This window comes from Salmo trutta, chromosome 27, assembly GCF_901001165.1.
Source record: "Salmo trutta chromosome 27, fSalTru1.1, whole genome shotgun sequence".
In the NCBI taxonomy this organism is placed as follows: domain Eukaryota; kingdom Metazoa; phylum Chordata; class Actinopteri; order Salmoniformes; family Salmonidae; genus Salmo; species Salmo trutta.
In genome coordinates this window covers 45,613,520-45,639,984 of record NC_042983.1, presented here as the reverse complement: position 1 = coordinate 45,639,984, position 26,465 = coordinate 45,613,520, and the positions used below count along the sequence as shown (strand labels likewise).

Sequence of the window (26,465 nt, the reverse complement as noted above, 5' to 3'; positions counted from 1 at the left end):
ACTAGCACGTTACAGCAGTTATATTGATATGCACGTTACAGCAGTTATATTGATATGCAACTAGCACGTTACAGCAGTTATATTGATATGTAACTAGCACGTTACAGCAGTTATATTGATATGCACGATACAGCAGTTATATTGATATGCACGTTACAGCAGTTATATTGATATGCAACTAGCACGTTACAGCAGTTATATTGATATGCACATTACAGCAGTTATATTGATATGCAACTAGCATGTTACAGCAGTTATATTGATATGTAACTAGCACGTTACAGCAGTTATATTGATATGCACGTTACAGCAGTTATATTGATATGCAACTAGCACGTTACAGCAGTTATATTGATATGTAACTAGCACGTTACAGCAGTTATATTGATATGTAACTAGCACGTTACAGCAGTTATATTGATATGCACGTTACAGCAGTTATATTGATATGTAACTAGCACGTTACAGCAGTTATATTGATATGCACGTTACAGCAGTTATATTGATATGTAACTAGCACGTTACAGCAGTTATATTGATATGCACGTTACAGCAGTTATATTGATATGCAACTAGCACGTTACAGCAGTTATATTGATATGTAACTAGCACGTTACAGCAGTTATATTGATATGCACGTTACAGCAGTTATATTGATATGTAACTAGCACGTTACAGCAGTTATATTGATATGCACGTTACAGCAGTTATATTGATATGTAACTAGCACGTTACAGCAGTTATATTGATATGCACGTTACAGCAGTTATATTGATATGCAACTAGCACGTTACAGCAGTTATATTGATATGCAACTAGCACGTTACAGCAGTTATATTGATATGCAACTAGCACGTTACAGCAGTTATATTGATATGCAACTAGCACGTTACAGCAGTTATATTGATATGTAACTAGCACGTTACAGCAGTTATATTGATATGTAACTAGCACGTTACAGCAGTTATATTGATATGTAACTAGCACGTTACAGCAGTTATATTGATATGCAACTTGCACGTTACAGCAGTTATATTGATATGCACGTTACAGCAGTTATATTGATATGTAACTAACACGTTACAGCAGTTATATTGATATGCACGTTACAGCAGTTATATTGATATGCAACTAGCACGTTACAGCAGTTATATTGATATGTAACTAGCACGTTACAGCAGTTATATTGATATGTAACTAGCACGTTACAGGAGTTATATTGATATGCAACTAGCACGTTACAGGAGTTATATTGATATGCAACTAGCACGTTACAGCAGTTATATTGATATGCACGTTACAGCAGTTATATTGATATGTAACTAGCACGTTACAGCAGTTATATTGATATGTAACTAGCACGTTACAGCAGTTATATTGATATGCAACTAGCACGTTACAGCAGTTATATTGATATGTAACTAGCACGTTTAGCAGTTATATTGATATGTAACTAGCACGTTACAGCAGTTATATTGATATGCAACTAGCACGTTACAGCAGTTATATTGATATGCAACTAGCACGTTACAGCAGTTATATTGATATGCAACTAGCACGTTACAGCAGTTATATTGATATGCAACTAGCACGTTACAGCAGTTATATTGATATGCACGTTACAGCAGTTATATTGATAAGTAACTAGCACGCTACAGCAGTTATATTGATATGTAACTAGCACGTTACAGCAGTTATATTGATATGCAACTAGCACGTTACAGCAGTTATATTGATATGCAACTAGCACGTTACAGCAGTTATATTGATATGCAACTAGCACGTTACAGCAGTTATATTGATATGTAACTAGCACGTTACAGCAGTTATATTGATATGCACGTTACAGCAGTTATATTGATATGCAACTAGCACGTTACAGCAGTTATATTGATATGCACGTTACAGCAGTTATATTGATATGCACGTTACAGCAGTTATATTGATATGTAACTAGCACGTTACAGCAGTTATATTGATATGTAACTAGCACGTTACAGCAGTTATATTGATATGTAACTAGCACGTTACAGCAGTTATATTGATATGTAACTAGCACGTTACAGCAGTTATATTGATATGTAACTAGCACGTTACAGCAGTTATATTGATATGTAACTAGCACGTTACAGCAGTTATATTGATATGTAACTAGCACGTTACAGCAGTTATATTGATATGTAACTAGCACGTTACAGCAGTTATATTGATATGTAACTAGCACGTTACAGCAGTTATATTGATATGTAACTAGCACGTTACAGCAGTTATATTGATATGTAACTAGCACGTTACAGCAATTATATTGATATGTAACTAGCACGTTACAGCAGTTATATTGATATGTAACTAGCACGTTACAGCAGTTATAGCACGTTACAGCAGTTATATTGATATGCAACTAGCACGTTACAGCAGTTATATTGATATGCAACTAGCACGTTACAGCAGTTATATTGATATGCAACTAGCACGTTACAGCAGTTATATTGATATGCAACTAGCACGTTACAGCAGTTATATTGATATGCACGTTACAGCAGTTATATTGATATGTAACTAGCACGTTACAGCAGTTATATTGATATGTAACTAGCACGTTACAGCAGTTATATTGATATGCACGTTACAGCAGTTATATTGATATGTAACTAGCACGTTACAGCAGTTATATTGATATGTAACTAGCACGTTACAGCAGTTATATTGATATGCATGTTACAGCAGTTTTATTGATATGTAACTAGCACGTTACAGCAGTTATATTGATATGCACGTTACAGCAGTTATATTGATATGTAACTAGCACGTTACAGCAGTTATATTGATATGTAACTAGCACGTTACAGCAGTTATATTGATATGCACGTTACAGCAGTTATATTGATATGTAACTAGCACGTTACAGCAGTTATATTGATATGTAACTAGCACGTTACAGCAGTTATATTGATATGCATGTTACAGCAGTTTTATTGATATGTAACTAGCACGTTACAGCAGTTATATTGATATGCACGTTACAGCAGTTATATTGATATGTAACTAGCACGTTACAGCAGTTATATTGATATGTAACTAGCACGTTACAGCAGTTATATTGATATGCACGTTACAGCAGTTATATTGATATGTAACTAGCACGTTACAGCAGTTATATTGATATGCACGTTACAGCAGTTATATTGATATGCAACTAGCACGTTACAGCAGTTATATTGATATGCAACTAGCACGTTACAGCAGTTATATTGATATGTAACTAGCACGTTACAGCAGTTATATTGATATGCAACTAGCATGTTACAGCAGTTATATTGATATGCAACTAGCACGTTACAGCAGTTATATTGATATGCACGTTACAGCAGTTATATTGATATGCAACTAGCACGTTACAGCAGTTATATTGATATGCACCTAGCACGTTACAGCAGTTATATTGATATGCACGTTACAGCAGTTATATTGATATGCACGTTACAGCAGTTATATTGATATGCACGTTACAGCAGTTATATTGATATGTAACTAGCACGTTACAGCAGTTATATTGATATGCAACTAGCACGTTACAGCAGTTATATTGATATGCACGTTACAGCAGTTATATTGATATGCAACTAGCACGTTACAGCAGTTATATTGATATGCACGTTACAGCAGTTATATTGATATGCAACTAGCACGTTACAGCAGTTATATTGATATGCACGTTACAGCAGTTATATTGATATGCACGTTACAGCAGTTATATTGATATGCACGTTACAGCAGTTATATTGATATGCACGTTACAGCAGTTATATTGATATGCACGTTACAGCAGTTATATTGATATGCACGTTACAGCAGTTATATTGATATGCACGTTACAGCAGTTATATTGATATGCACGTTACAGCAGTTATATTGATATGCACGTTACAGCAGTTATATTGATATGTAACTAGCACGTTACAGCAGTTATATTGATATGTAACTAGCACGTTACAGCAGTTATATTGATATGCACGTTACAGCAGTTATATTGATATGCAACTAGCACGTTACAGCAGTTATATTGATATGCAACTAGCACGTTACAGCAGTTATATTGATATGCAACTAGCACGTTACAGGAGTTATATTGATATGCAACTAGCACGTTACAGCAGTTATATTGATATGCAACTAGCACGTTACAGCAGTTATATTGATATGCACGTTACAGCAGTTATATTGATATGCAACTAGCACGTTACAGCAGTTATATTGATATGTAACTAGCACGTTACAGCAGTTATATTGATATGTAACTAGCACGTTACAGCAGTTATATTGATATGTAACTAGCACGTAACAGCAGTTATATTGATATGTAACTAGCACGTTACAGCAGTTATATTGATATGTAACTAGCACGTTACAGCAGTTATATTGATATGCACGTTACAGCAGTTATATTGATATGTAACTAGCACGTTACAGCAGTTATATTGATATGCAACTAGCACGTTACAGCAGTTATATTGATATGCACGTTACAGCAGTTATATTGATATGTAACTAGCACGTTACAGCAGTTATATTGATATGTAACTAGCACGTTACAGCAGTTATATTGATATGCACGTTACAGCAGTTATATTGATATGCAACTAGCACGTTACAGCAGTTATATTGATATGCACGTTACAGCAGTTATATTGATATGCAACTAGCACGTTACAGCAGTTATATTGATATGTAACTAGCACGTTACAGCAGTTATATTGATATGCACGTTACAGCAGTTATATTGATATGCACGTTACAGCAGTTATATTGATATGCAACTAGCACGTTACAGCAGTTATATTGATATGCACATTACAGCAGTTATATTGATATGCAACTAGCACGTTACAGCAGTTATATTGATATGTAACTAGCACGTTACAGCAGTTATATTGATATGCACGTTACAGCAGTTATATTGATATGCAACTAGCACGTTACAGCAGTTATATTGATATGTAACTAGCACGTTACAGCAGTTATATTGATATGTAACTAGCACGTTACAGCAGTTATATTGATATGCACGTTACAGCAGTTATATTGATATGTAACTAGCACGTTACAGCAGTTATATTGATATGCACGTTACAGCAGTTATATTGATATGTAACTAGCACGTTACAGCAGTTATATTGATATGCACGTTACAGCAGTTATATTGATATGCAACTAGCACGTTACAGCAGTTATATTGATATGTAACTAGCACGTTACAGCAGTTATATTGATATGCACGTTACAGCAGTTATATTGATATGTAACTAGCACGTTACAGCAGTTATATTGATATGCACGTTACAGCAGTTATATTGATATGTAACTAGCACGTTACAGCAGTTATATTGATATGCACGTTACAGCAGTTATATTGATATGCAACTAGCACGTTACAGCAGTTATATTGATATGCAACTAGCACGTTACAGCAGTTATATTGATATGCAACTAGCACGTTACAGCAGTTATATTGATATGCAACTAGCACGTTACAGCAGTTATATTGATATGTAACTAGCACGTTACAGCAGTTATATTGATATGTAACTAGCACGTTACAGCAGTTATATTGATATGTAACTAGCACGTTACAGCAGTTATATTGATATGCAACTTGCACGTTACAGCAGTTATATTGATATGCAACTTGCACGTTACAGCAGTTATATTGATATGCACGTTACAGCAGTTATATTGATATGTAACTAACACGTTACAGCAGTTATATTGATATGCACGTTACAGCAGTTATATTGATATGCAACTAGCACGTTACAGCAGTTATATTGATATGTAACTAGCACGTTACAGCAGTTATATTGATATGTAACTAGCACGTTACAGGAGTTATATTGATATGCAACTAGCACGTTACAGGAGTTATATTGATATGCAACTAGCACGTTACAGCAGTTATATTGATATGCACGTTACAGCAGTTATATTGATATGTAACTAGCACGTTACAGCAGTTATATTGATATGTAACTAGCACGTTACAGCAGTTATATTGATATGTAACTAGCACGTTTAGCAGTTATATTGATATGTAACTAGCACGTTTAGCAGTTATATTGATATGTAACTAGCACGTTACAGCAGTTATATTGATATGCAACTAGCACGTTACAGCAGTTATATTGATATGCACGTTACAGCAGTTATATTGATATGCACGTTACAGCAGTTATATTGATATGTAACTAGCACGTTACAGCAGTTATATTGATATGCACGTTACAGCAGTTATATTGATATGCAACTAGCACGTTACAGCAGTTATATTGATATGCACGTTACAGCAGTTATATTGATATGCACGTTACAGCAGTTATATTGATATGCAACTAGCACGTTACAGCAGTTATATTGATATGCAACTAGCACGTTACAGCAGTTATATTGATATGCACGTTACAGCAGTTATATTGATATGTAACTAGCACGTTACAGCAGTTATATTGATATGCAACTAGCACGTTACAGCAGTTATATTGATATGCACGTTACAGCAGTTATATTGATATGCACGTTACAGCAGTTATATTGATATGCAACTAGCACGTTACAGCAGTTATATTGATATGCAACTAGCACGTTACAGCAGTTATATTGATATGCAACAGATTTACAGCAGTTATATTGATATGCACGTTACAGCAGTTATATTGATATGCACGTTACAGCAGTTATATTGATATGCACGTTACAGCAGTTATATTGATATGCACGTTACAGCAGTTATATTGATATGCACGTTACAGCAGTTATATTGATATGCACGTTACAGCAGTTATATTGATATGCACGTTACAGCAGTTATATTGATATGCACGTTACAGCAGTTATATTGATATGCACGTTACAGCAGTTATATTGATATGCACGTTACAGCAGTTATATTGATATGCACGTTACAGCAGTTATATTGATATGCACGTTACAGCAGTTATATTGATATGCACGTTACAGCAGTTATATTGATATGCACGTTACAGCAGTTATATTGATATGCACGTTACAGCAGTTATATTGATATGCACGTTACAGCAGTTATATTGATATGCACGTTACAGCAGTTATATTGATATGTAACTAGCACGTTACAGCAGTTATATTGATATGTAACTAGCACGTTACAGCAGTTATATTGATATGCACGTTACAGCAGTTATATTGATATGCAACTAGCACGTTACAGCAGTTATATTGATATGCAACTAGCACGTTACAGCAGTTATATTGATATGCACGTTACAGCAGTTATATTGATATGCAACTAGCACGTTACAGGAGTTATATTGATATGCAACTAGCACATTACAGCAGTTATATTGATATGCAACTAGCACGTTACAGCAGTTATATTGATATGCACGTTACAGCAGTTATATTGATATGCAACTAGCACGTTACAGCAGTTATATTGATATGTAACTAGCACGTTACAGCAGTTATATTGATATGTAACTAGCACGTTACAGCAGTTATATTGATATGTAACTAGCACGTTACAGCAGTTATATTGATATGCACGTTACAGCAGTTATATTGATATGTAACTAGCACGTTACAGCAGTTATATTGATATGCACGTTACAGCAGTTATATTGATATGTAACTAGCACGTTACAGCAGTTATATTGATATGTAACTAGCACGTTACAGCAGTTATATTGATATGTAACTAGCACGTTACAGCAGTTATATTGATATGCAACTAGCACGTTACAGCCGTTATATTGATATGCAACTAGCACGTTACAGCAGTTATATTGCGTACGGCATTGGTCAAACGTTTAAAATTTGTATAAAATTAAAATGGCCGTACTTTGGAGAGAGCTCAAAGTTGCTGTTCTCCGAGACCAGTCTACAGTTTCCTTTAGTCCTCTTCATGTCCTGAGTCCAGTCCTCCACAGAGTCAAACATCACAGTCTGGTTTTTCCTCTGCAGCTCTGGGGAAACACAAGGTACTGTCATTTTCAATACACCCCCCCCCCCTCCCTCACTGTGTGAACAGGTCATAGATAGTCACCACACCGGACAGCATATCTATGTAATCTTCAAAAAAGGCAGTGTTAGACAAAACGGCTCTACAGATCCTACACCGTTTGCACATCTGAGACAGATCTGAGAATACATCTGTATTAGTCATCGTCATTGACGTTTATTATTTTGAACGTCTCATCTCTGCAACTCCACCAAACGGGCTCGGGAGGCGAAGGTTGAATCGCGCGTCCAATGAAACATAACCCGCCAAACCGCGCTTCTTAACACCCGCCTGTTTAACCCCGGAAGCTAGCCGCCGGGTTAAAGAACGAACGATGAGCCAAGTAAAAGAAACCCCCCCCCTCCCTCGGCCAAACCCTCCCCAAACCCGGACGATGCTGGACCAATTGTGAGCCGCCCTATGGGACTCCCGATCTCAGCCGGTTGTGATACAGCCCGGGTCTGTAGTGACGCCTCGATGCCTTAGACCCCCCGGGAGGCCTTGTGCATAGACATTCTGTGATAATGACAGTCATGGCAGTGGTAAGACAGCGTGAACAGAGCTCTGGCTGGGGCATACAGGCTAGCAGATCTCAGAGTTAAGAGTTTTTTCCCCTTTTTAAATTGCTAACATGCATTGGTCAAAACTGAAGTCACATTGGTCAAAACTCTTCACACAGTCAAGCGAAACAGAAGTGTATGTGGACCAAATTGTGAATCTTTTTTTTTTCTTTCATTGCTTTCACACAAAATGCGATCAATGACCACATTCTCTCCAAAATCCATCAACTCTTTTCTCATTCACACTCCACCACCTGTTAATAAACTATATATTTGCAGTACACGTTTTCAAATGCTAAAACACAGTTTCCAATACTGTCAGAAACACATTCAAAACAGAATGATGGTAAATGTCGTGCATTTCTGCAGTAACCAGACGGAAACATATAGAAAACCTCTGTAGAATATTTCATCATTCCAAACACAGCTGAAAGCCGACCCACGAGTCATGTTTTTAAGTCTCGTTACCAAAACAGACAAAAAGACGGCTTCGGGAATGATTTAGTTTGGAAACATGGATCAAGGAAGACAGGTTGGTGGGGGAAAGAAGAGTGGCAGGGAGAGGGAGAGGAAGACCAAGAGCGGTGGTCTCTGATAAGGGCCACAATTACTGATCATGTTGTAAACCTCTCTTTGAGAGGCCGGTTTAAGGATGCAACAAAATCTGCAGCAAACAGTTGCATCAATAGTACGAATTTTCCGGCAAAACAGGTGAGATGTGCATCTTTCAATGATTATTGAACTACATATTACAGTACAATAACAGTATGTTCACATTTTTTTTACATGTACTGACATTTTGAAATATATTGATTTGTTTTGTGTTTTTCAGTAGGATCCAAAAGGTTACCTCCCACAGGAAGGAGAGGCAGAATATTTTCAGATGCGCAGGAAATTGCCATGGTTGCCATGGTAATTGGCAACAATGGCAATAAAACTGCAGGAAATTGGGGACAAGAGTGCTGACAGACAATATCACTTTTAGGGAATGTGAATACGGTCAGCACAACGACAATTGCCAGAGTCTTAGAGAAACATAAAATAAGGATGAAGCAGCTGTACCCTTTGAGAGAAACGGTGAACGTGTGAAAGAACTCCGGTATCAATATGTCCAGGTCAGATGTCTGTTCAATAACCAAACAGGATACACAGCTATGCATAATGTAAAGTACTGTAAAACTGTACATTTACTGTATTTTAGAGAGTAATGGAGATGGAAGCCAGGCAAACTGCACATACATTCATCTTTTGTGGATGAAGCTGGATTCAACCTGGTAAAAACACGTCAGCAGGGGGAAGAAATGGGATTGGACAGAGAGTAACCGTGGATGTCCCAGGCCAGAGAGAGGAGCTAACATCACAATGTGTGCAGCATTGTCCAACGATGGTTTTCTGTTACACAAACCACTCATTGGCCCCCTACAATACAGAGAGACTCATTTATTTTCTGGATGACCTGCCTTAATCGACTTGTGCCAACGGAGGAGAGAAGGGCAAGAAACTCCCCCTACCTTCGTTGTTGTTGTGTGGGATAATGTGGCATTCCACTACTCCTACTGCAGTCACAGACTGGTTTCCTGCACATCCCAGGATATCAGTACTATTCCTGCCTCCGTACTGCCGTTCCTAAACCCCATAGAGGAGTTTTTCTCTCTGCGTGGAGGTGGAAGGTTTACGACCACCATCCACATGACCAGATGTCCTTACTGGAGGCCATGAATGCAGGATGTGTGGAGACACTTCTCCTGAAGACTGCCAGGGTGTGGAGACACTTCTCCTGGAGACTGCCAGGGTGTGGAGACACTTCTCCTGGAGACTGCCAGGGTGTGGAGACACTTCTCCTGGAGACTGCCAGGGTGTGGAGACACTTCTCCTGGAGACTGCCAGGGTGTGGAGACACTTCTCCTGGAGACTGCCAGGGTGTGGAGACACTTCTCCTGGAGACTGCCAGGGTGTGGAGACACTTCTCCTAAAGACTGCCAGGGTGTGGAGACACTTCTCCTAAAGACTGCCAGGGTGTGGAGACACTTCTCCTAAAGACTGCCAGGGTGTGGAGACACTTCTCCTAAAGACTGCCAGGGTGTGGAGACACTTCTCCTAAAGACTGCCAGGGTGTGGAGACACTTCTCCTAAAGACTGCCAGGGTGTGGAGACACTTCTCCTAAAGACTGCCAGGGTGTGGAGACACTTCTCCTAAAGACTGCCAGGGTGTGGAGACACTTCTCCTAAGACTGCCAGGGTGTGGAGACACTTCTCCTAAAGACTGCCAGGGTGTGGAGACACTTCTCCTAAAGACTGCCAGGGTGTGGAGACACTTCTCCTAAAGACTGCCAGGGTGTGGAGACACTTCTCCTAAAGACTGCCAGGGTGTGGAGACACTTCTCCTAAAGACTGCCAGGGTGTGGAGACACTTCTCCTGGAGACTGCCAGGGTGTGGAGACACTTCTCCTGGAGACTGCCAGGGTGTGGAGACACTTCTCCTGGAGACCGCCAGGGTGTGGAGACACTTCTCCTGAAGACCGCCAGGGTGTGGAGACACTTCTCCTGGAGACCGCCAGGGTGTGGAGACACTTCTCCTGGAGACCGCCAGGGTGTGGAGACACTTCTCCTGGAGACTGCCAGACATTCCAGAAGATACTTTACAAGATGCATTGCCAGAGAAGACAGAAGTTGTGAATGTTGATGAGAACTTGTGAATGCAGGAGAGAACGAGAACTAGAACCCTCACAGTGCTGTACAGTATGAGTGAGTGATTATACATGTTGTTGATGTTTTTTGTTGTAATTATTACTGCAGTCCAGGAATTTCAGGAATTAGATTTTCCACAAGTAAATTACCATATGCAAAGATATTTAAAAAAAATTAAGTCTATTGAAGCAAATTGCTGCATTTCTGATTCATTCTTGTTACATATACTTTAGTACAGTCAATAAAGTGATAAGGTGTTATTCTATAATGAAATACTGATTTATGTGAAAAATCATACAAAACATCAAAAGAGAAAAGTTCCTCATTTATGTAATGTTCCCTGTTAGTGTTTTTCAGGTCAGTGTGTTACGAGTGACAACATTATGCTTTCTGAGTGAGAATGGTTGCCAGTGTTTTGGTCCAACGAGCTTATTTTGAGACATGTATGAAGTGTTTTGGTGGTTTGAGTGAGTTTTGGAGGTGAGATGAACTGTTTGGCCAAGATGCATGTTGGTAATGCAGACTGTGTGAAGATTGAAGCATGCAGGCTAGCAGATCTGTGTTAATACAAGCCCTGTCTGGGGCATGCAGGCTAGCAGATCTCAGTGTTAATACAAGCTCTGTCTGGGACATGCAGGCTAGCAGATCTGTGTTAATAGAAGCCCTGTCTGGGGCATGCAGGCTAGCAGATCTGTGTTAATACAAGCCCTGTCTGGGGCATGCAGGCTAGCAGATCTGTGTTAATACAAGCCCTGTCTGGGGCATGCAGGCTAGCAGATCTGTGTTAATACAAGCCCTGTCTGGGGCATGCAGGCTAGCAGATCTCAGTGTTAATACAAGCCCTGTCTGGGGCATGCAGGCTAGCAGATCTGTGTTAATACAAGCCCTGTCTGGGGCATGCAGGCTAGCAGATCTCAGTGATAATCCAAGCCCTGTCTGGGGCATGCAGGCTAGCAGATCTCAGTGTTAATACAAGCCCTGTCTGGGGCATGCAGGCTAGCAGATCTCAGTGATAATAGAAGCCCTGTCTGGGACATGCAGGCTAGCAGATCTCAGTGATAATACAAGCCATGTCTGGGGCATGCAGGCTAGCAGATCTCAGTGTTAATACAAGCCCTGTCTGGGACATGCAGGCTAGCAGATCTGTGTTTAATACAAGCCCTGTCTGGGGCATGCAGGCTAGCAGATCTGTGTTAATACAAGCCCTGTCTGGGGCATGCAGGCTAGCAGATCTCAGTGTTAATAGAAGCCCTGTCTGGGGCATGCAGGCTAGCAGATCTCAGCGTTAATACAAGCCCTGTCAAGTCACCGCTCTGTGAACATGCGGCAAGCAATGAGAGGAGACAGAGCGAGACAGGAATTCAACGCCACACTAAACAATGTTGTGGGGCAGCTTCATAGCTGCTAGTCATACTCTCTGTCAATGCCAGTTACCAGTCCATGACCACAAGGAAGAGAGAGGATAGACCCTGACAGAGGAGCTTTGAGGAATGTCGCAGCAGACCTGTCTTGGCCCCAGTGCTGGCCCCAGTGCTGGCCCCAGTGCTGGCCCCAGTGCTGGCCAGGCCAGACAGTCAAAAGGCCCTGTGGAGTCCTGCCTGACGACGAGAGGGAATGTGACAGTGGTCCAACTACAGGGATCTTTCATCACGCCAACAGCTCTGTAAATAGCCCTCCAAACACACTGCCTGTAAGGGCTGGAACCCATCACGGGTAACCATGGTAACGCCACCGCATTCCAGAAAGCTGCTTCGGGGCTTCTCTCACGACTTCAGCCTTCTAACTCACAGAAAATATGCATAAATATTACTGAGAAACAACTAGAATTGAGGTTTCCACACTATAGCTGCCTGGATACGAGGTGTTCTCTACAGTAACTATAGCTACCTGGATACGAGGTGTTCTCTACAGTAACTATAGCTACCTGGATACGAGGTGTTCTCTACAGTAACTATAGCTACCTGGATACGAGGTGTTCTCTACAGTAACTATAGCTGCCTGGATACCGAGGTGTTCTCTACAGTAACTATAGCTACCTGGATACGAGGTGTTCTCTACAGTAACTATAGCTACCTGGATATGAGGTGTTCTCTACAGTAACTATAGCTACCTGGATACGAGGTGTTCTCTACAGTAACTATAGCTACCTGGATACGAGGTGTTCTCTACAGTAACTATAGCTACCTGGATACGAGGTGTTCTCTACAGTAACTATAGCTGCCTGGATACGAGGTGTTCTCTACAGTAACTATAGCTACCTGGATACGAGGTGTTCTCTACAGTAACTATAGCTACCTGGATACGAGGTGTTCTCTACAGTAACTATAGCTACCTGGATACGAGGTGTTCTCTACAGTAACTATAGCTACCTGGATACGAGGTGTTCTCTACAGTAACTATAGCTACCTGGATACGAGGTGTTCTCTACAGTAACTATAGCTACCTGGATACGAGGTGTTCTCTACAGTAACTATAGCTACCTGGATACGAGGTGTTCTCTACAGTAAACTATAGCTGCCTGGATACGAGGTGTTCTCTACAGTAACTATAGCTGCCTGGATACGAGGTGTTCTCTACAGTAACTATAGCTGCCTGGATACGAGGTGTTCTCTACAGTAACTATAGCTACCTGGATACGAGGTGTTCTCTACAGTAACTATAGCTGCCTGGATACGAGGTGTTCTCTACAGTAACTATAGCTACCTGGATACGAGGTGTTCTCTACAGTAACTATAGCTACCTGGATACGAGGTGTTCTCTACAGTAACTATAGCTACCTGGATACGAGGTGTTCTCTACAGTAACTATAGCTACCTGGATACGAGGTGTTCTCTACAGTAACTATAGCTACCTGGATACGAGGTGTTCTCTACAGTAACTATAGCTACCTGGATACGAGGTGTTCTCTACAGTAACTATAGCTGCCTGGATACGAGGTGTTCTCTACAGTAACTATAGCTGCCTGGATACGAGGTGTTCTCTACAGTAACTATAGCTGCCTGGATACGAGGTGTTCTCTACAGTAACTATAGCTGCCTGGATACGAGGTGTTCTCTACAGTAACTATAGCTACCTGGATACGAGGTGTTCTCTACAGTAACTATAGCTACCTGGATACGAGGTGTTCTCTACAGTAACTATAGCTACCTGGATACGAGGTGTTCTCTACAGTAACTATAGCTACCTGGATACGAGGTGTTCTCTACAGTAACTATAGCTGCCTGGATACGAGGTGTTCTCTACAGTAACTATAGCTACCTGGATACGGAGGTGTTCTCTACAGTAACTATAGCTACCTGGATACGAGGTGTTCTCTACAGTAATTATAGCTACCTGGATACGAGGTGTTCTCTACAGTAACTATAGCTACCTGGATATGAGGTGTTCTCGCAGTAGGAGAAGGCAAAGAGACATCTCAGGGACTTGGGCTCCAGACAGTGGTGGACAATCCCTTGGAAGATCTAAGAAGGGGAGACGAAGCATGTTTCCAATCAATCAATCAATGAAATCAACCCACCAACCAGATATAATAAATACATTTGTGATTATTGTAAGCAAGGAGCAGTACCTTTTTGGCATCTTCCTCTTTAGAGAAGGACAGAGAGAACTGAAACACCCGCAGGTCTTTACAGTGGATGATTATCTTCGATGGGTATTTGTTCTTCACCAGGCCTCCTGTTATCAGCTTCTTCTTGTCTTCATAACCTGAAGCCACAAAAATGATCAAGACACCAGTGATATATTCTTTAAAAAAAAAAAAAGCAAAAAAAATTATAATAATAAAAAAAATATATCTATTCATTTCAAGACTTTAAAATGACTAGTCAACACTGAATTACAAAATGAATGAAGACTGGAAGAAAACTGAAATATTCAAAACTACATGAAACAAAACAACATTTCAGTAAAGCTGTACCTCCATAGATGTTATCCACACACGAAAGAGGGATGTCATTTTCACCGTAGAGTTTATTTTTGAAGAGCTGGCCCTATGTAAGAAAGAACATTATTAGAAATATATATATATATATATATATATATATCCATTCAGACACTTCCAAGAATAAACAACAAGTCTGAGCTCTAATAGCAACACTATGCATGAGTCACAAACTCAGTTCCTCAAAATGGCTTCTGTAATAAAGAAAGTGTGTTTACTTTCTCTCATCGGAGCAGTTCCTCATTCACCATCTGAGTGTGTATTTTGTATTTTATTATAGATCCTCATTACCTTTCTGACAAGGCAGCAGCTACACTTCCTGGGGCCCAGAAAAAAACATGTATTTAAAACATATTTCACAGACTGTGTGCCCTCAGGCCCCTACTCCACCACTACCACATATATACAGTACACAATCCATGTGTACCTGTGTGTATAGTGGGTATGCTATCGTGTGTGTGTGTGTGTGTGTTGCTTCGCAGTCGTCGTTGTTCCATACGTTTTTTTTTTAAATATAATTTTACTGCTTGCATCAGTTACTTGATGTGTCTAGTTTAGAGGAACTGCTCATAGCGTGGTAATGAGAAGAGCCATTCGTCTGGATCTCCGTAGTCTGACGAGACATTCTCTCATCCTCTCCTTGAACTGGTCTTCCAAGAACCAGAGAGAAGCTGACAGCAAATTCAACAACACCCATTGATACAAGAGGCAGAGAACCCACTTTAAAAAAACAGCTATTGAGACGCACTAAAAAAAATAATAATAATAATTAATTAAAAAATTAAAAAAAAATCGGTCCATGATGAAGTGACCTATCAAACTGTCCGTTATTCAACGTGACGGCGGTCCTCACCATCTCCTCAGTGGGCGCCTCGTCGCTGACAAAGGACACTCTGAAGTTGGTGCAGAGCAGCGCCCCGAAGACGCCTCGCTGTGACAGGTCATCCTGAGTGTATTTCAACACTGTGCTGGCACTGCAGAACACCACCTCACCTGGAGATGGTACACAGACGACAGACAACAAGAGACAGACGACACAGGAGACAGACGACCCAGGAGACAGACGACCCAGGAGACAGACGACACAGGAGACAGACGACACAGGAGACAGACGAGACAGACGACCCAGGAGACAGACGACCCAGGAGACAGACGACCCAGGAGACACAGACGACACAGGAGACACAGACGACACAGGAGACACAGACGACACAGGAGACACAGACGACACAGGAGACAGACGACACAGGAGACAGACGACACAGGAGACAGACGACACAGGAGACACAGGAGACAGACGACCCAGGAGACAGACGACACAGGAGACAGACGACACAGACGACACAGGAGACAGACGACACAGGAGACAGACGACACAGGAGACAGACGACACAGGAGACAGACGACACAGGAGACAGACGACACAGACGACACAGGAGAGACAGGAGACAGACGACCCAGGAGACAGACGACCCAGGAGACAGACGACACAGGAGACAGACGACACAGACGACAGACGACACAGGAGACACAGACGACACAGGAGACAGACGACACAGGAGACAGACGACACAGGAGACAGACGACACAGGAGACAGACGACACAGGAGAGACAGGAGACAGACGACCCAGGAGACAGACGACCCAGGAGACAGACGACCCAGGAGACAGACGACCCAGGAGACAGACGACACAGGAGACAGACGACACAGGAGACAGACGACACAGGAGACAGACGACACAGGAGACACAGGAGACAGACGACACAGGAGACAGACGACACAGGAGACACAGCCGACACAGGAGACACAGCCGACACAGGAGACACAGCCGACACAGGAGACAGACGACACAGGAGACAGACGACACAGGAGACAGACGACACAGGAGACAGACGACACAGGAGACAGACGACACAGGAGACAGACGACACAGGAGACAGACAGGAAAGTTTTGAGCAAATCAACTTGATGCCAAATGTTTCAATCATGGAGGAAACTCCAGGTTCTGGAGAGAGGAGGAACTTTTCCCAGATGCACCTGGTAACAAGTCTGGATGTTTCTCTTTTCTGGAGGGTTCCTTCTCCGACTTGATTTCCTGTGTGAAATGACGACAAAAACATTCACATTATCACTTTACTACCTCAATAATGTTCAAATATAAGAAAACAAACTAAATCACTCATTCAAAGAGGACTTCCTGTAATGTATACAATTTACCAGGAGAATGAGAAAGCCAAAATGTGGTGACATGTTTTCATGTTATTTTCTCTTGACAAGAAACAGGGTAGTCTGGTTTTGAAATTCCTTATATATAAGGCTCGTTGTAATGCTGTGACCATATATAAGGCTCGTTGTAATGCTGTGACCATAGCCAAGGCTCGTTGTAATGCTGTGACCATAGCCAAAGCTCGTTGTAATGCTGTGACCATAGCCAAGGCTCGTTGTAATGCTGTGACCATAGCCAAGGCTCGTTGTAATGCTGTGACCATAGCCAAGGCTCGTTGTAATGCTGTGACCATAGCAAGGCTCTTGTAAGCTGTGACCATAGCCAGGCTCGTTGTAATGCTGTGACCATAGCCAAGGCTCGTTGTAATGCTGTGACCATAGCCAAGGCCGTTGTAATGCTGTGACCATAGCCAAGGCTCGTTGTAATGCTGTGACCATAGCCAAGGCTCGTTGTAATGCTGTGACCATAGCCAAGGCTCGTTGTAATGCTGTGACCATAGCCAAGGCTCGTTGTAATGCTGTGACCATAGCCAAGGCTCGTTGTAATGCATGTGACCATAGCCAAGGCTCGTTGTAATGCAGTGACCATAGCCAAGGCTCGTTGTAATGCAGTGACCATAGCCAAGGCTCGTTGTAATGCTGTGACCATAGCCAAGGCTCGTTGTAATGCTGTGACCATAGCCAAGGCTCGTTGTAATGCTGTGACCATAGCCAAGGCTCGTTGTAATGCTGTGACCATAGCCAAGGCTCGTTGTAATGCTGTGACCATAGCCAAGGCTCGTTGTAATGCTGTGACCATAGCAAGGCTCGTTGTAATGCTGTGACCATAGCCAAGTCTCGTTGTAATGCTGTGACCATAGCCAAGTCTCGTTGTAATGCTGTGACCATAGCCAAGGCTCGTTGTAATGCTGTGACCATATCCAAGGCTCGTTGTAATGCTGTGACCATATATAAGGCTCGTTGTAATGCTGTGACCATATATAGGCTCGTTGTAATGCTGTGACCATATATAAGGCTCGTTGTAATGCTGTGACCATAGATAAGGCTCGTTGTAATGCTGTGACCATATATAAGGCTCGTTGTAATGCTGTGACCATATATAAGGCTCGTTGTAATGCTGTGACCATATATAAGGCTCGTTGTAAATGCTGTGACCATATATAAGGCTCGTTATAATGCTGTGACCATATATAAGGCTCGTTGTAATGCTGTGACCATATATAAGGCTCGTTGTAATGCTGTGACCATATATAAGGCTCGTTGTAATGCTGTGACCATAGATAAGGCTCGTTTTAAAGCTGTCACCATAGATAAGGCTCATTTTAAAGCTATGGGCTTACTGGTTTCCTCATACATCTGACACTTCTGGCCTCACAGAGGAAGTCAACTATTTATGTATTAGTAACTGCAGCCCTCTCATTTCTATCTAAAGTCACAGCTAGGCTTAGCTAATATGAGAGAGTCAAATATAGCCCTATATTCATTCAGAGATAACAACATACAGCTTGGAGAGCGGCCAGAAAGTAGGCTATTCCTCTTTGTAGTAAAACAGAGTGCCATTTTAAAATATATGGATTGATTATTGGAATGTGTGTGAGATGTAGCCCTGTAAATAATCAGTTAGAGAGAGAGAGAGCTACTATATCCAGATAATAGCTCTATATTCAGTTACATCCCTTTCATAGTAACATGTTTTTTTCCCGCCAACTTCACCAGTAGCATATGCTTGTCTCAAAGATTAAGCCATGCAAGTCTAAGTACACTGGCCGGTACAGTGAAACTGCGAATGGCTCATTAACTGGCTGTTTTTCATGGTTTGGGTTAGGTCCTAGTAAAAGGAAATCTCAAACACTAACAGCATACAATGACATTCTAGACGATTCTGCACTTCCAACTTTGTGGCAACAGTTGTTTGGGGGAAAGCCCTTTCCTGTTTCAGCATGACAATGCCGCCATGCAAAAAGCGAGGTCCGTAAATAAAATGGTTTGTCGCGATCGGTGTGGAAGAATTTGACTGGCCTGCACAGAGCCCTGACCTCAACCCCATCGAACACCTTTGTGATGAATTGGAACACCAACTGCGAGCCAGGCCTGATCGCCCAACATCAGTGCCCGACCTCACTAATGCTCGTGGCTGAATGGAAGCAAGTCCCAGCAGCAATGTTCCAACATCTAGTGGAAAGCCTTCCCTGAAGAGTGGAGGCTGTTATAGCAGCAAAGGGGGGGACCAACTCCATATTAATGACTTCCCAGAAGAGTGGAGGCTGTTATAGGAGCAAAGGGGGGGACCAACTCCATATTAATGACTTCCCAGAAGAGTGGAGGCTGTTATAGGAGCAAAAGGGGGGGACCAACTCCATATTAATGCCCATGATTTTGGAAGGAGAGGTTGAGACGAGCAGGGTGTCCACATACTTTTGGTAATGTAGTGTAATAAACATTGCCCAAAACACCTGTAAATACTATGTGAAAGCAGTATTAGAGAGAGGCCTACAACATCAAGGCAATAAGCGACTTGAAAGATAATCAACAGAATACGCTTGTAGTGTTTACAACATTTTACCTCATGTTATCAAGCTGTGTGAGAGTGTGAATCAGCTCTTCGTCTGAACTTTGAACCACGCCATCATGTTGCTGGCTGCTCTTCATCATAATCAAAACGGTAGTTGGCGTAACAGGCAGCACAGTAGCCTAGTTCACACTTCACACAGGGGGCGGCAGGGTAGCCTAGTGGTAGAGCGTTGGGCCAGTAACCAGCAGGTAGCCTAGTGGTTAGAGCGTTGGGACAGTAACCAGCAGGTAGCCTAGTGGTTAGAGCGTTGGGACAGTAACCAGCAGGAAGTCTAGTGGTTAGAGCGTTGGACTAGTAACCAGCAGGTACCCTAGTGGTTTGAGCGTTGGGCCAGTAACAAGCAGGTAGCCTAGTGGTTAGAGCGTTGGGCCAGTACCAGCAGGTAGCCTAGTGGTTTGAGCGTTGGGCCAGTAACCAGCAGGTAGCCTAGTGGTTAGAGCGTTGGACTAGTAACCAGCAGGTAGCCTAGTGGTTAGAATGTTGGGCCAGTAACCAGCAGGTAGCCTAGTGATTAGAGCGTTGGACTAGTAACCAGCAGGTAGCCTAGTGGTTAGAGTGTTGGGACAGTAACCAGCAGGTAGCCTAGTGGTTAGATTGTTGGGCCAGCAGGTAGCCTAGCGGTTAGAGCGTTGGGCCAGTAACCAGCAGGTAGCCTAGTGGTTAGAGCGTTGGGACAGTAACCAGCAGGTAGCCTAGTGGTTAGAGCGTTGGGCCAGTAACCAGCAGGTAGTCTAGTGGTTAGAGCTTTGGGCCAGTAACCAGCAGGTAGCCTAGTGGTTAGAGCGTTGGACCAGTTACCAGCAGGTAGCCTAGTGGTTAGAGCGTTGGGCCAGTTACCAGCAGGTAGCCTAGTGGTTAGAGCGTTGGGCCAGTAACCAGCAGGTAGCCTAGTGGTTAGAGCGTTGGGCCAGTAACCAGCAGGTAGCCTAGTGGTTAGAGCGTTGGGCCAGTAACCAGCAGGTAGCCTAGTGGTTAGAGCGTTGGGCCAGTAACCAGCAGGTAGCCTAGTGGTTAGAGCGTTGGGCCAGTAACCAGCAGGTAGCCTAGTGGTTAGAGCGTTGGGCCAGTAACCAGCAGGTAGTCTAGTGGTTAGAGCTTTGGGCCAGTAACCAGCAGGTAGCCTAGTGGTTAGAGCGTTGGACCAGTTACCAGCAGGTAGCCTAGTGGTTAGAGCGTTGGGCCAGTTACCAGCAGGTAGCCTAGTGGTTAGAGCGTTGGGCCAGTAACCAGCAGGTAGCCTAGTGGTTAGAGCGTTGGGGCCAGTAACCAGCAGGTAGCCTAGTGGTTAGAGCGTTGGGCCAGTAACCAGCAGGTAGCCTAGTGGTTAGAGCGTTGGGCCAGTAACCGACACGTTGCTAGATCATATCCCCCGAGCTGACAAGGTAAAATATCTGTCGTTCTGCCCCTGAACAAGGCAGTTAACCCACTGTTCCTAGACCATCATTGAAAATAAGAATTTGTTCTTAACTGACTTGCCTGGTTAAATAAAGGTAAAATAAATAAAAATAACAACACATTGTTGCTACTCTCTAAACAGAAATGAAAACATCAGGACTCCTTATTAGGAGACACTGTGTCACCGAGGCTGTTCAAACTGGAGGTCGACCGATTAATCGGAATGGCCGATTAATGAGGGCCGATTTCAAGTTTTCATAACAATCGGTATTTTTGGACACCGATTTGGTGATTTTTTTTATACACCTTTATTTAACTAGACAAGTCAGTTAAGAACACATTCTTATTACAATGACGACCTAGGAACAGTGGGTTAACTGCCTAGTTAACGACACATGGTTGATGATATTACTAGTTTATCTAGCTTGTCTATAATCGATGCGGTGCCTGTTAATTTCTCATCGAATCACAACCTACTTTGACAAACGGGTGGTGATTTAACAAGCGCATTTGCGAAAAAAGCACTGTCGTTGCACTAATGTACCTAACCATAAACATCAATGCCTTTCTTTAAAAATCAATACACAAGTATATATTTTTAAACCTTCATATTTAGTTAATATTGCCTGCTAACATGAATTTCTTATAACTAGGGAAATTGTCACTTCTCTTGCTTTCTGTGCAAGCAGTTAGGGTATATGCAGCAGTTTGGGCCGCCTGGCTCGTTGTGAACTGTGTGAAGTCCATTTATTCCTAACAAAGACCGTCATTAATTTGCCAGAATTGTACATAATTATGACATAACATTGAAGGTTGTGCAATGTAACAGGAATATTTAGACTTATGGATGCCACCTGTTAGATAAAATACGGAACGGTTTCGTATTTCACTGAAAGAATAAACATTTTGTTTTTGAAATGATAGTTTCCGGATTCAACCATTTTAATGACCTAAGGCTCGTATTTCTGTGTGTTTATTATATTATAATTAAGTCTATGATTTGATAGAGCAGTCTGACTGAGCGATGGTAGGCACCAGCAGGCTCGTAAGCATTCATTCAAACAGCACTTTCGTGCGTTTTGCCAGCAGCTCTTCGCAATTCTTCAAGCATTGTGCTGTTTATGACTTCAAGCCTATCAACTCCCGAGATTAGGTTGGTGTAACCGATGTGAAATGGCTAGCTAGTTAGCGGGGTGCGCGCTAATAGCGTTTCAAACTTCACTCGCTCTGAGACTTGGAGTAGTTGTTCCCCTTGCTCTGCATGGGTAACGCTGCTTCGAGGGTGGCTGTTGTCGATGTGTTCCTGGTTCGAGCCCAGGTAGGAGCGGGGAGAGGGACGGAAGCTATACTGTTACATTGGCAATACTAAAGTGCCTATAAGAACATCCAATAGTCAAAGGTATATGAAATACAAATCGTATAGAGAGAAATAGTCCTATAATAACTACAACCTAAAGCTTCTTACCTGGGAATATTGAAGATTCATGTTAAAAGGAACCACCAGCTTTTATATGTTCTCATGTTCTGAGCAAGGAACTTAAACGTTAGCTTTTTTACATGGCACATATTGCACTTTTACTTTCTTCTCCAACACTTTGTTTTTGCATTATTTAAACCAAATTGAACATGTTTAATTTATTTGAGGCAAAATGTATTTTATTGATGTATTATATTAAGTTAAAATATGTGTTCATTCAGTATTGTTGTAATTGTCATTATTACAAATAAATAAAATTGTCTGATTAATCGGTATCGGCTTTTTTTGATCCTCCAATAATCGTTACTGGCGTTGAAAAACCATAACCGGTCGACCTCTAGTTCAAACATTCACTAAATCACGTGAATATCCTGTGTATACATTAAGGTCAGCTTCCTATAAACTAGGATGTCATTCAGAGGACACACAAGGAGTTACAAGACTCCGAGATTGCCTTCTCTGCTTACCACCTAAGTGTATTACGGAGCTGGGTTAATAAGTGTTTGGGAGTCAAACTGCAGACCATCAGCCATTACTGTGCCACACGAATATGGACTACTGGGTCCGTCATGTGATGTTCATAAAACGATGTCTTCTTGACAGTGGCATAACAGTATGTTAAGGTTTCCTTCATGGGATTTTGACTATTATTCATTGTAGCGTTCTTAAATATAATAGATATTCTATCATCTTGCCCATTTTAATGCCCTATAAAACAAAATGATATATTGGCTTCTGCACTTTCTGCTGAGGCTTCCCACGGAAGTTGTGCTGTTCCCATATGTCCACACTTCAGATACAGGATATAATGGCTCTATCGTCATTGCGATTCCCATACCGGATAAGATCTAATCTACAATGATTTCAGATGGTGTTTACGGATACAGAAATAGCAACAGTATATTGCATGTTTGACATCTATATTTTCATAGTTTGACTGACTATTCCATGCAGATTTGACAGGTGAAATGTCACGCAAGCTCAATGTAAATAACAACAACAAAAAGGCTGAGAAACAGGAGAAACAATGTTTTAAATGTATGTTGAACTGTGTGGAAGAGTAGTCTCACAACAACAACAGGCTGAGAAACAGGAGAAACCATGTTTAAATGTTGAACTGTGTGGAAGAGTAGTCTCACAACAACAACAACAGGCTGATAAACAATGTTTAAATGTTGAACTGTGTGGAAGAGTAGTCTCACAACAACAACAACAGGCTGATAAACAATGTTTAAATGTTGAACTGTGTGGAAGAGTAGTCTCACAACAACAACAACAGGCTGATAAACAATGTTTAAATGTTGAACTGTGTGGAAGAGTAGTCTCACAACAACAACACTGTTACAGTTGCCTGGTGTCTGCTGCCAAAATATTACAGAGGGAAAAATAAAGCACGTTATCTTATAGTCATTCAAACATGACAAGGCACACTATTCTCCGGATAGAAACTCTGTTCCAGGATAAACATTTATATCGGATAGAAATGCTGTTTTTCTAAAAAAAAAAAAACTATGTTGATCGAGCTACAGTAACCATTACCCCCGCCCCAATCATGTTAGCTAACCAGATAGCACTAATGCTAACTTGTCCTTAGCAAATAAAGACAGGCTTTTTAAACTCTCTGTCTCTCTGTCTCATATCCAACATGCATAAATACGCTAATAAAGCACTATTTAATGAAGAAAATCTAATAAATAAACTTACCTCCGGCGTCACATAAGAAACAAACGAAGGTTTGGCAGATTTCCCACCAGCGCTCCCTAAACTACTCAACATTTCTGTAATTTATAGCTAACAACTAGTCTGTTTCCACTAGTCTGTTTCAACTAGTCTACTTCAACTAGTCTATTTCTCAGCCCTAAACCCAGGTGGAAACAGGGGACTGAACAGGAGACTGAAACTGAAGATTAACCTGCTTTGACCAACCAACCCGCCCATCGACCATTCACATTGGCTGAGAATAGATTTATATATATATATCTATCATTATTTATTTATTGCCAAGGAGGCCAAAAAAAAAGATTCTCGTGATTCTATTGGATATGAACGTCTGTCCATCTTGTATTTATGCCAAACTCCCATTCCTCATTTGGGACGGGCCGATACTGACAAAACGTGAGGATTTAATCCATCCCAAAATAATCTGTCAGTGAGACAATACCCTTTTTATTTATATATATGTTTTCGTAAATGTTTAAGTCTGTTAGGAATGTACTGAAATAAAAGTGGATGCGGTTTTGCATTCAGGAAACTTTGGAGAAAAACCCGATTTAGTTTTAGTTGCATGTTGGTCACAGGCATATCGGCCCTCTCATTGGCTAGAACGGTCCCACCTGATCTCACTTGCCTTCAAAATCATTGAGGACATGGATTTCAGTGTTGAAGCGGGTCACTCGGTTATATATATATATATATAAAAATAATAAATCATCTTTGATTTCAAAGGCCCTGAAATGGAAACCATCCACTTTTTGAATTATTGCTGAGCTGAGTACAGTACATAAAGACACACCTCACTGCTAGTGTTTCTGTAGTGGTCACAGATTGGTTATATTCTCATGTTGATTTTTAAACATTTATTTCATCTTGAGCTGTAATTTTTTTATTTATTTTTTTAAAACAAAATTAACATTTTGTTTCTTTGATGTGGCAAGTGGTGGTCTAGTATGATTTCATGGTCTGTCAGCAGAGGAAACAGCCAATGGATATCGCATTGTGTGGTCTTCCTGTTTTGAAGGGATAAAAGTACGGTTCTTGTCTAACCTCACTCATCATATCCTGTTGGGACACTGTCAGTAAAAACTGTCTTCTGCACAGAAGGAAATATCTCTCTGGTTCAAATGTTGTTTCATAAAGCCACTTGGGACTTTTATATTACATTACATTTAAGTCATTTAGCAGACGCTCTTATCCAGAGCGACTTACAATATACAGCTGAACATGAAGTGTGGAAAAGTGCTGAGGTGGTATCGCCACACATTGGATGTATATCCTTGGAAATAGGGAGCACAGACCCCAAACAACAAACCCCACTTAGTCCAGAAGTCCTTCATTCAGGAAATGTCTTTATTCTGCCCATGGTAAAGTGGAGGTACTAAGACAGACAGAGAGAGACAAACAGGCACAGAGCGAGCACAAAAAGGCTGACTGACAGGCAGCGCACGAGAAAGACAGACCGACCAAGAAGGGAGGAGAGAGTCAGACAGACCAAGAGAGAACTTTTGTTTATCCATTTCACTTGCTTTGGCAATGTAAACATATGTTTCCCATGTCAATAAAACCCCTTAGAGAGCGAGACAGAGACAGAGAGACCGAGAGACCGAGAGAGGGAGAGAGGGAGAGAGGGAGAGAGGGAGAGAGGGAGAGAGGGAAGAGGGAGAGAGGGAGAGAGGGAGAGAGGGAGAGAGGGAGAGAGGGAGAGAGGGAGAGGGAGAGAGGGAGAGAGGGAGGAGAGAGGGAGAGGGAGAGAGGGGAGAGAGGAGAGAGGAGAGAAGAGACCGAGAGACCGAGAGACCGAGAGAGGCAGAGAGACATTAAGGGATCTACATTTAAACAATGTTACACTTGTCTTTTTTA

At 41.6% G+C, this 26,465-nt stretch overlaps 1 protein-coding gene across 2 annotated transcripts in view; it reads right to left on the bottom strand.

Annotated features, from left to right (window-relative positions):
- Positions 1-24,746, bottom strand: part of mtmr12 (myotubularin related protein 12) — a 37,112-nt gene extending 12,366 nt beyond the window's left edge. For both annotated transcript variants that reach the window (XM_029718107.1, XM_029718108.1), the window contains exons 1-7: positions 24,594-24,746; positions 17,257-17,314; positions 16,071-16,210; positions 15,194-15,266; positions 14,846-14,982; positions 14,648-14,738; positions 7,871-7,994 (exon numbers count right to left, since the gene is read on the bottom strand). In XM_029718107.1, coding sequence (XP_029573967.1) covers positions 7,871-7,994; positions 14,648-14,738; positions 14,846-14,982; positions 15,194-15,266; positions 16,071-16,210; positions 17,257-17,314; positions 24,594-24,665 — 695 coding nt within the window. In that variant the 5' untranslated portion in view covers positions 24,666-24,746. The remainder of the gene's footprint in view (positions 1-7,870; positions 7,995-14,647; positions 14,739-14,845; positions 14,983-15,193; positions 15,267-16,070; positions 16,211-17,256; positions 17,315-24,593) is intronic.
- Positions 24,747-26,465: the final 1,719 nt, after the last annotated feature.